At 41.3% G+C, this 11,495-nt stretch overlaps 1 protein-coding gene across 1 annotated transcript; it reads right to left on the bottom strand.

Annotated features, from left to right (window-relative positions):
* Positions 1-4,359: 4,359 nt before the first annotated feature.
* On the bottom strand, positions 4,360-11,491 carry LOC117526614 (myosin phosphatase Rho-interacting protein-like). The gene is made up of 8 exons (XM_034188670.1): positions 11,020-11,491; positions 10,791-10,930; positions 8,919-9,072; positions 8,773-8,850; positions 6,071-6,103; positions 4,797-4,865; positions 4,572-4,661; positions 4,360-4,458 (listed from the first exon to the last, which is right to left on the bottom strand). Exons 1-8 carry the CDS (start codon positions 11,206-11,208, stop codon positions 4,360-4,362), a joined length of 852 nt encoding a protein of 283 aa, XP_034044561.1. The 5' UTR covers positions 11,209-11,491.
* Between the last annotated feature and the right edge of the window lie 4 nt (positions 11,492-11,495).

Here is an 11,495-nt window from a genome sequence, read left to right as displayed (position 1 = left end):
AGTTTCCCAATCTTCTGATCAAGTGTGGTCATGCAGATAGGCTGGGTCTTTTATTAGAAAATAAACTTTCATTGGTTCTCATTGGTGCGATCAAGTATCATTATCTTTAGAGAGTGAAATATGGCACTGACTCCTCCTGGCAGATGTCTTATGGACACTAGGGTTTGGTTTGCAGCACAGATGGTTTGTCTGACAGTGCAGGACAATAGAACGGGGCAGACAGAAATTGTATGTGAAAGAATTACTTCATGAAAATTAATGTTGATGAAATACAAATGAAAAATCAAGCACCATTATTTTAAAGTTTCAAATAGTGTCTATCGGTTCATGAGACATGTAGCGAAGAAATGTCTTTCATTTTCAATTTATAAATGAAAATAAATTGAAAATTGAAATTGAAACCTTAAATGTCATTTTGAATGGAGGAAAACAAATTTCAGTCCTCACACTGAAGCCCTCACTTCAATAAATAAACAAAAGTTCAAAATGTTACATTGGTGTGTGATCAACGATTCTGATTTACATTTTTAACAGCTATATTAAGACTGACCAAAACTGATGATGATAATGATGATACTACTACTACTATAGTAGTAGTAGTAGCAGTAATAATAATATAATAATATAATAATAGTAACTTTATTTAAAACGGACTTCATAGGTTATGACATAAAAGTGAAAATATTGAAATAGGTTTTATTTATTAAATATGACTGAGGTATAACAGGTTTACACTAAAATGACCCCATTATGTTTTATACTTTTGAATTGTTTGACAGATTTGCCAGATATACTGAAATGTTATAATTACTTATTGTTTTTATGTGATAAAAATCAAGATTATAAAGTAACAAAAAAAGTTCTTTCTGGATAATGACTTCCATATAATTTATGTTATCAATGGACAATTCCTCTTAAAAAACAACAAACCTCTCTGAAATGCAGATTGACAAATACAAGACACAATTTTAGACATACTTATTTCTCTCAAACAATCAGCATTTATATGTGCTATTATATTTTTCTGAATAAATTAATGGCAAATATAAATATTTGGCTGGGGACATAAAGGACTCGCCACACTCATTTTTGGGTTAAATTTTGGGTTGCCTAAAATTCTGCAGAGTACTATATTTATTTAATATTTGGAATTTGAACAAATGTCATGAAATATCAGCTGCTTAAAAAATAGACACAAAACAATTAAAGCAGGCATTAGAGTGACTTCCCTACCACGAATCTGGAAGTACACCCTTAGTTCAAAATGGCTTGACCCCTGCTTCAAATTCAACAGCAATGATTGGCTAAATTCATGCAGCTTTTACAATATTACTAATAAAACAGTCTGGATGTATCATATTTGCTGGAGGATTTTGCATTTATTTATTTACTTATTACTGGTTTGGAGAGTCCTGTGACTTATAATACACTGTGATTTATATATACTGAAAAATCACACATTTGTTATTAACAAAAATAATTTAAAAGGTGATAGCATGTCATATCACCACAATGCTGTGGCATGTATAATGTTCTTAGTGTCTCTGCAGATGTTTCCCCAGCTCTATTACATTTCATCCATTTAGCACTTGGGGTTTTACGACCTAACGCACCTTGCATCTTGGAAGGCATATTGATAATCTGCATGCCGAACACAGCAGGTACATTTTAAGTAAAAAAAAATGCACACCTTCACTCGCATGCAGTGCGCACTGGCCCGTTTGGATTCTAATTAAAGTCCACCCTCACCAGCTGCTACTACATAGTATGGTAAGTGTGATGCTTGCTACCTGAGTACCATGTGAACTGTGAAAATAAGGGCTCCCATAAGCGGGTCATGATTTAATATATAAAGATGAATGTGTGTGTATGTGTGTTTGTGCACCTGCGCTTTCAACCTAAGGGCCCCGGTGACCTCCCCCTTGGTGCCCCCACACCATACCAAGTTTGGTGTCGATTGCTTAATTAATGTGGCTGTGCATAGAGACCACAAACTGTACCACATACATACATACATACATAGACTGCCTTTTTCATATATATATAATATATATATATAATTATATATATATAATATATATATATATATATATATACGAGGTATCTTATAAAACTAACCGGCAGTTTTATAAAAAAAAAAAAAAAACTATATGGATTTGAATGACATGCGATTACACCAATCATGCTTGAACCCTCGTGCACATGCGTGAGTTTTTTCACGCGTGTCGGTGACGTCATTTCCCTGTGGGCAGGCTTTGAGTGAGCACTGGTCCAGCCCTCTCGGCTGAATTCCTTTGTCTGAGACGCTGCTCGAGACGGCGCACGTTGCTTTATCAAACTTTTTTCAGGACCTGTGAGAGATATCCGACTGGACACTATTCGAGAAATTCAGCTGGTTTTCTGTGAAAAGTTTAACGGCTGATGAGAGATTATGGGTGTTTCTGTCGCTTTAAGGACTTCCCACGGAGCAGGACGTCGCGCAGCGCTCCCAGGCAACGTCGTCTGGCTGTTTCGAGCTGAAATCATCCTAATTTAAGGCTCTGTTGACCCAGGACGTCGTCAGAGAACAGAGAAGATTCAGAAGAGGCCGGCATGAGGAGTTTATGCGGACATTCCACTGTTAAAGGTCAGCTGAATTTCTCGAATGGTGTCCACTTTGATGTGCCTCACAGGTTCTGAAAAAATTTTGATAAAGCAAAGCGCCAGTCTTGTTGGGGAAAGTGTAGTGACACGGACCCACAACAGGGGGCGCAAATGAGCCAAAAGGTAACAATTTAATGTTGTGAATGTGCACAACGAATATACAGACAATCTCAGAATCTGATTATAGTCAATTCACAAAGGTGACGTGTGGGCAGGCTCGAGGATAGAAGACGTCTGTCCTGAGAAGAGCCGGAACCACACGATTTCCACCGCCACAGAACCCGGTGAATACTGGAGCCGCCAGCAAGTCCCGAATTCCCAGGTGATCACCGTCCCCGACTGTCGGATCTGGTACTGCTGGCGAGGAGCACAAACAGTGTGCTGGGTGTGCACACACCCAGCAACAAAAACAGTCAGAAGGTGGAAAGTCACCTCCACCTCTAATCACACACATGTGCAGCTCCTGTTAAAGCACTTATCTGGAAGGAGTGAGAGGCGAAGACGTCGGCACTCTCATAAACCACCAATCAGCTGACAAGGCTCCACAGGAAAACGGCTGCAAACAGATCACACGTAAGTCACAGTTCTGACACAGCAGAGGATATTACCTTCACAGGTAGATGATATCTCGGCAATCAGGTGGAGATGACGTCCGGTCTTTATGGAGTGAGATGATGTAGAGCAGATGGGTGACAGCTGTCACTCATTATCTCTTGACAGCTGTCCCGGTTGTGTCCGTGGCGGCAGCGCCCTCTCGTGCCTAAAGCCCGCACTTCAGGCAGGGCGCCCTCTGGTGGTGGGCCAGCAGTACCTCCTCTTCTGGCGGCCCACACAACAAGTCTCTCAGGAAGTTGTCAGACAAAGGGATTCCGATGGGAGGGGCGGACCACTCCTCACTCAAAGCCTGCCAACAGGCGAATGACGTAACTGACAGGCGTGAAAAAACTCTCGCATGCCCACGAGGGTTCAAGCTTGTCTGATGTAATCGCACGTGATTCAAATCCATATAGTTTTTGAGAAAAAAAAAGGTCTGTTACTTTTCTCACAGACCTCGTATATGTAGACGTGCTCGTATTTTGCTTTGTCCTTGAATGAAAAAAAGAAATAAATGTTTAAAAAAAGAAAATTCTTACATAGTCTGTCCAGTGACTTATGATCCTCAAAAATGGAGAGACTGTTTATCCAAAACCCTTCAAATTTGAGCTGAAAATCTGCACTGTGAGTACATTATGATTATTTCATTTCAACTCCACTGTTGTGTTGCACAGAGGCAAAATTGCAAAACGAGGGCTATGACAGGGCTATTGTCCTAATACTTATGGACCTCACTGTATGCTCAAGTACTGTACAGGGTGTCAGTGAAAGATGTTACAAAGTGCAGAGACAGTTTTTCAGTTCAGAGCTTTGAACAAACCACAGAGCATTTTGTGCAAAAACCCACATCCAGCAGAGAGTCCATGTGCTCGAACATCCCACATGAACAGACACCGTGTGTATTTATAAGCTTTACTTTACCGAACAACTTGATTGTTGTGTAAATCGGAAACATGTCAAAAGTTTAGAGTGATTAATTACAGTCTCAGTAATTGCAGTTCTTAACGGTGAAGTTTCGCAGTGCACTGCTATCAAGTGACCCTCTGAAACATTTTTGACAAGTAATGAGAGCTATTTCTGTCGTTTTATCCGCGTGCCACGTGTGCAGCCGTATTTAGCTGCTCAGGCAACGTTGTTCTGGATGGCTTGCTTCAGTAACTTCACCCAGTTTCGGCGTATTCTGGAGGTCATTGCAGAGAGAGTGAACACTGCCCTCTTTGTCTGCAAGAGATCAAAGATGCACAGTGTTAAACAGGAAGCACCCACACGTGTGACATGCAAAAATAGGAAGTCTTACGGTCCAGTGCAGAAGCACAAGTACAGCTACTACAAACCTGGATCTGGAATCCATAGTTCTTCTTGACATCACAGTCTGATACATTCACACAGGATGTCAAGTCAATCTCTCCATCCAGATCATCAGACTGCAACACAGCAAGAAGTGCATGAAGTTAGTCAAGTCAAATGTGTCATGAAGCTATTAAATCAAAAAAACTGTCAATGAAGAATAAAACGTTCACAGAGAATCTTTCCAGGAAAAGCTAAAGAATAGGTCTGACCTCATCAGCCTCTGAGTCTCTGTAGTACCTCAGCGATGTATCGCAGAGAACAAACCAGTGCTTCTGCCACTGCAAAACACAATCTCATCTAAATGATCAATGTACTTCCTTTCATGGACTGCATTAAAATAACCTGAGCTAAAGCACGTTTACTGTTGTACATACTGCTTTAAAAAAAAGTCTTGCAGTTGGTCTTCTTTGACTTTAAAAATAATGTCCAGTGTGATTATTTGTTACAACAGTAAGAACAGAAAGTAAGATAATGTATTTATTTAATGATGCTACCCCCAAGGATTTTTTCAAGTGGACATTTTATCCAAACAAAACTAATAAGGTTCCACCAGTGAAGGAAACCTACAGGGTTCCACCACTGCTGGATCCTTATGGGGTTCCACCAGTGCTGCATCCTTATGGGGTTCCACCAGTGAAGGAAACCTACAGGGTTCCACCAGTGCTGCATCCTTATGTGGTTCCACCAGTGAAGGAAACCTACAGGGTTCCACCACTGCTGGATCCTTATGGGGTTCCACCAGTGCTGCATCCTTATGTGGTTCCACCAGTGAAGGAAACCTACAGGGTTACACCCTTGCTGGATCCTTATGGGGTTACACCAGTGCCGGATCCTCATGGAGTTCCACCAGTGCCGGATCCTTATGGGGTTCCAGCAGTGCTGCATCCTTTTGGGGTCCCACCAGTGCTGCATCCTTTTGGGGTCCCACCAGTGCTGCATCCTTTTGGGGTTCCACCACTGCTGCATCCTTTTGGGGTTCCACCACTGCTGGATCCTTTTAGGGTTCCACCACTGCTGGATCCTTATGGAGTTCCACCAGTGCTGCATCCTTATGTGGTTCCACCAGTGAAGGAAACCTACAGGATTCCACCACTGCTGGATCCTTATGGTGTTCCAACACTGTGGGATCCTTATGGGGTTCCACCAGTACTGCATCCTTGTGGGGTTCCACCACTGCTGGACCCTTATGGGGTTCCACCAGTGAAGGAAACCTACAGGGTTCCACCACTGCTGGATCCTTATGTGGTTCCACCAGTGGGATGGATTACCAGGCTGATAAATTATCATGGTAAAGGAGAAGTGCTCAGGAACATAGATTTTTTTTTTAACTCATTTGGGAACAAAATTCAAAGACTGCAAACTTTTCTGTGTAAATAAAACGTCTAAGGTCTTTTACTTAAAAGCATGAAAAAATGAGAATGGAAAAAAATGTTTCATTTATATTTTTGTTGAGTTAAACTAAGAGGAAAAAACGATGACTTACGTTTCCGTGCTCATCCAGTCTGGATATCCATCCCTTAAAACAAGATGATCTGCAATTACAGCATTAGAAGGAAATTATTATAATTATAATTATTTGAAGATGGTACTTTCTTTCACTGATGAAGTTGCAGGAAACACTCATTCTGAGCAGATGAGATGAATTAATTTTGAATGATAAAGGAGTAAACAGAAGAAATACATTCCAAAATTAGAACTCAGCAAGGCAGGAAACTAATCTTGTCAAGCTCATCCTAAAATTTGTTCAGTCTAATTGTAAACAAAAGCTAAAACAGGAACAGGAAGAGAAAAGGAGGAAGTGATGAGGCATCATCATACACGCACTTACCATGCAACATGACGTGTCCACCATGTACATGATGCGACAGGGGAGGGGGGAAAAAAAAACAGAAAATGCATGATGTGATGTGAAAACAGGTCACTGAAAATCTGGATTGAGCCAATATGTTTGGTGTAGGTTTGCAAACTACAGGCTGTGGTGTAGCATTGCTGCACGTGAGTCTCTGCAGTGAAGTAGTAAACTTTTAATGCATCATGTTCCTGCTCGTTTGTTATCTCTGTACATCGGCCCGCAGTTTTAGGCATGACTCTGCAGTGCTGAGACTGCAGCACACAAAGACGGGAAGCATCCTATAATCTATTAATAAAGATGATAAATCAAATGAACATGCTGCCCTGAAATCTACAGTGAAAAGTAATGACTTTCTTTAAAAAAAAAAAAAAGTTGGGGAAAGAAGAAAAAACAGAAGCAAAAGAGCTGAAACAAAAATCACAGTACTATTTTAGAATGGACAAGTGAGTGACCCATTGCTCCAAACACACAGGGTTTATGTAGGAGTGATTGTAAAAATGGTTAATTTTCAAAGCTGGCTCTTTTGGCTCAGTTCAGTTAAAAATCATTATTCACAGACTAGCACCTCCTTGATTTAGCTGACCTAGTCAAGCTCTACGTACCGACCCGGGTTTTGCATTCTCAGGGCGCAGGTCTACTTTGTGTCCGTAGGGTGAATAAAAAGTCTGCGGGCCACAGAGGTTTCTCTTATCATGCCCCTGTTCTGGTGGAATGATCTCCCTGCCATCAATAAAGCAGTCGATTCTGTAGAGACTTTCAATTCAGACTTAAGACACATTTATTCTCCTTCATATGGCTAGCATACTGGCATAGTATGGTACTATGCTTCCTACCCTTTTAATTAATTTTATTAGTAAATAGAGCAGGTCTCAGCCTGAGCTTTATCTAAAGTCTGGGTCTGTTAGTGAAGCTTAGGGCTAGTGGCCAGCGATCACATTAGTGTTTCTTCTACTTCCTGTTGCTTAATGCTGATGAATTGTTAACTTAAGTGTAGTTTTTCTGGCTGACTGATTTTGTTTTGTTTTTCTCTCTGATTCTGTTTTCTTTTTCTCTCTGTCCGAGATGCGGATGGATCCACATGCTGGATTGGATTATTTCTGTGGCGGACGCAGAATGGACTCCGCTGTAGGAACAGATCCAATGAGTGGCTCGATGACACCCCCCCCCTCCCCCAGCGGTGGACTGGTTGCCTGCATGGACTCTCATCAATTGTTGTTGTGTTGTCTTCTGTATTGTAAACCTTTTTGGTAGAAAGGTGTAAGCAGTGGGTCACCCCTTTGAGTCTGGTCTGCTTGAGGTTTCTTCCTCAATATTATCAGAGGGAGTTTTTCCTTACCACTGTTGCCCGTGTGCTTGCTCTAGAGGTTGGTTAGGTTAGACCTTACTCGTGTGACGGGCCTTGAGGCAGCTATGTTGTCATCTGGCGGCACTATATAAACTAAATAAATCATTCAGGTTGGGTCTTTCTTTGTTGACAATTCTTGGTTATTTCAACTCTGCAGGCTCATGAGTTTCTACTCCACATCCACCAAGAAAGGTCAAGTTTTTGTTCTGGAATGTCTGTGGCCACTATGCCTCAAAAAGCTACAGGAAGGGTTCGCATGTAATTTAATGATGAAGTCAAACTTATTTCGAGGAAGATTTTTTTTTCTTTTGATTTTAAAGCAAATGTGAGTCCAGGATCATTTATTATTTATTATGCATGATCCAATCCTGTTAGTTTTTGTATTAGTTATAGTTTGGTGAAACAGTGCGCCTATTGACACTTCAGCACAGTTAATCGTTAAAGCCACAGTAGCCCACGGGGGGGGGACCAACACCATGGACGTAGCATTTCCAAAGTTTTGTAATCACTGTTTCTCAACAAAATGGCAATATATGAATATGAAAGGTTACCTTCTCCAGAACTACATGAGCCTAAGCACAACATTGTGAGCCAAAGATATTTTCAAGTCCATCTCTGTAATTGACAGTAGTCTATCAGAGGAGTGGACTGATGGGCCGATGGCCTTGTTAGTTTTGCTTAGCCATGTCAATAGCCACGATTTCCCATTTTACATGGCAGGCAGAGATCCAGCCTGTTGACGTGCCTTGATTGGCTCATGATTCGAATCTCTTTCACGGTTCTTGTTCACAGCTCACTTTATCATAAGTTCATTCAGCAGCAATGTGATTGGCTGTCCAGTACAAGTCCCTGTCATTGCATGCCTTAATTCTTGCATTCACTGCTTTTTGTTTAGTTACACACGAATGCACGAAAACATTTTTGATTAGTCTGTCTGGAATGATACGTCGTTATTATCAAGATGCATAAAGTTATAGAACCCACTCACCTGTGTCCGCGAGTGTTCAGAAGGAGTATTTCCCTTCACTTTTGAAGATCTGTGCTTTCCACTTTGACTGCCTGAACTCTGATCAAATAAACAGAAGAATTACAAGTCACTGGATCAGTGTGGATGGAACCTGTCAGCGATTATACCTGTGTTTGAAGAGACGCCGTCGACTGTCTTCGAGATAACCGTCCACTTTCGGCATCACGGCATTTCTCTCGTCTGTCCCTCCCTCTTTCTCTGCCCCGGCCTCTTTCATCTGACTCAAACTTTGAGCTGGAGAGATCTGTTTCATCTTGATACCTTAATGGGGTCATAGTATGCATATTTTGAGTAAAACAACTTAAGTCCACAAAAGATACTATAAACACACATACAAATCAGTGTCCAAGAAATAACCTGTTTCTAGGCCTGTTGTTTTAAATGGAATAGAGATGCTGTCACACATGACAGAATGGGCGTGACAATCACCAACTACTCACTGGGCATGGCCTACAGAAGTCCATCTCTTCACTTTGTGACATATATAATAAAAATGTCAGACTAAGTTGAGATTGTTATTTATTGTTGTTGAATGGTTGAGTATTGACACATGCAGTCAGAGAATTGCACGATAACTACATGTAACTACAAAAAATATGCAAACTGATTTTCCCAATATAACCATTTCACCCAGCAAAAAGCAGTGTGCAAAGCAGAAAGCAAAGCAATACGCAAAGCAGCCAGCAATGCAATGCACAAAGGAGTGAAAAAAGCAGCATACAATGTACAAGCAAAGCGGCATCTAATGCAGCGTGCAATGCAGCGTGCAATGCAGTGAGCAAAGTAAGCATGCAATGGTGTGAGCAAAGCAGTGAGCAAAGCATTGTGCACTGCGTGCAATGCAGTGAGCAAAGCAGTGTGTAAAGAAGCATGCAATGAAGCCTGTAAAGCAGCAAGCAAAGCAGCCCGTACAGTGAGCATGCACTGAGCAAGCAATGTACACTCAAGCAATGTGCAAAGCAGTGTGTAATGAAGCATGCAATGGAGCCAGCAATGCAGCGTGCAGTGATAATTTACAACTCAATCAAACGTCATATTTGTGCGCAGCACAGATGTTTATTACTAAGAGGTGCCATCTGTGTGCCCATGTGCGTGTTACTCTTAAATGGGTTGTGGTCAGAAACAGTGTTAGCACCTTACTATCAGGAGGTAGCAGAAAGTGATTTCACCCTAGTTCGGCAAAAGCCTTGTATTGATATGTCACAGTATGCAGATATGCCTTATATAGGCGAGTTCACACGTGCATACACTCTGGTTATACAAACAGCAAAGCTCAATTGAAAACAACAGTTATACAAAATGAAAGTAAATACGACTCATACAAAACACATTACTGCTTCACTCCATCACTTCAGGAAGTTTGGTGACTGCTTTCCACTTGCGCACTTTGATATACTGCACACAGAACCATGCACTGGCCACAAAACCTCTGATTCTAGTCTGGCTTTGAAAAAGCAGTTCACCAAATTTGACCGCACCCCTGACTGGTTTAATTGATGTTATGTCCCAAACACTCCCATAGCTAAATAGCTGGCTAAAACTCATATTAAATGCTGGGTACAACCCCAAATTGGAGATTGACACAACCACAAATGCTGTTGTGTTATGTTTTAGACAAACACTTTTACATAAGTTCTGAAATCACATTTTCCTCATCTGGTCATAAATGAAGCAGGTGTTTACCATTAGATCATAAAATGTTCCATCTTTCATGTTCTTTTAGTAGTCACCAAACGTCCATTAAAGAAAGTATTATGTTGATACGAGTAGTTTCTGTTGTCATTATGATTTAAACAGAGTAAAACACAGTTTGACAATAAATGGCTTCACCCAACCACAAGCCATGAGTGAAAACTTTTTGTGTTATCATTCATACTCTCTGAAAATGGCTGAAAAAAAAAAAAAATTCTGTCAGGGTATGTAAACTTTTGAGCACAAGTGTATGCTGCACCTTGATACCAAGAGGTACCATACCAGACCTGTATGTCCTGAGCCTCTGGTCCCTACACGGACTTGGACTCTGGTTTCTCCTCCTCAGCCCTGGATATTCTTCCTCTGGCTCCAAGTGAATTTTTGGAATATCAGCCAGGATAATGTAGTCTTCCATGGTCATAAACACCTCAGATGTAAGTAAAAAAAAAAATTATACAATCAGCACATTAGACGTTGACACAACCTTTTAGCTAGGCACAAAAAACCCTGATATACCTCCTCAACGTCTGCTGAACTCTTCTTTTCTTCAGAGGTCAATAAGGCATCCATACCTCGCCTCTGGATGCTTCTGCTTCGGTCACAGCTGATGTCATCATTCACAACACTGCCCCTATCTGTTTCCATGGTGGTAACATGGGACATTGCACCACCCAGGACTTGGGATTCTATGCCCCGCCTTGACATGGAAGAACCACGTGAAGGTGGGAGGCTTAGTACAGAATGCGAGGAGCCTTGCCAGGAGCCTTGAGAAGGACTCAGTCTGTTATCTTTGGTGTACGTCTCCCTTTGCGGGGTGTGGATGTATGTGTCGTAGCCATTCCTGGATGGCGAGCCATTATGGCTGTTACGAGAATGAGTATTGGTTGAACTGTTGACAGCAGTTCCATTTCGAGGAGATCGCTGACGTTCCTCATATGAGTTTTCTGAGACATCATGATGTGAAATAGATTCCAAATTCTTGTACAGGTTTT

The sequence above is a fragment of the Thalassophryne amazonica genome, chromosome 15, assembly GCF_902500255.1.
Source record: "Thalassophryne amazonica chromosome 15, fThaAma1.1, whole genome shotgun sequence".
NCBI classification, from domain to species: Eukaryota; Metazoa; Chordata; class Actinopteri; order Batrachoidiformes; family Batrachoididae; genus Thalassophryne; species Thalassophryne amazonica.
This window is presented reverse-complemented; position numbering and strand designations above follow the sequence as displayed.

What these genes read in the sequence shown, in the direction of transcription:
- LOC117526614 (XM_034188670.1), bottom strand. Translation starts at nt 11,208, where the DNA reads ATGTCAAGGCGGGGCATAGAATCCCAAGTCCTGGGTGGTGCAATGTCC. An exon ending in CAGAGGCTCAGGACATACAG is followed by an intron (nt 9,073 to 10,790) that starts GTCTGGTATGGT and finishes GACCCCATTAAG; the next exon opens with GTATCAAGATGAAACAGATC. An exon ending in CGGCGTCTCTTCAAACACAG is followed by an intron (nt 8,851 to 8,918) that starts GTATAATCGCTG and finishes TTATTTGATCAG; the next exon opens with AGTTCAGGCAGTCAAAGTGG.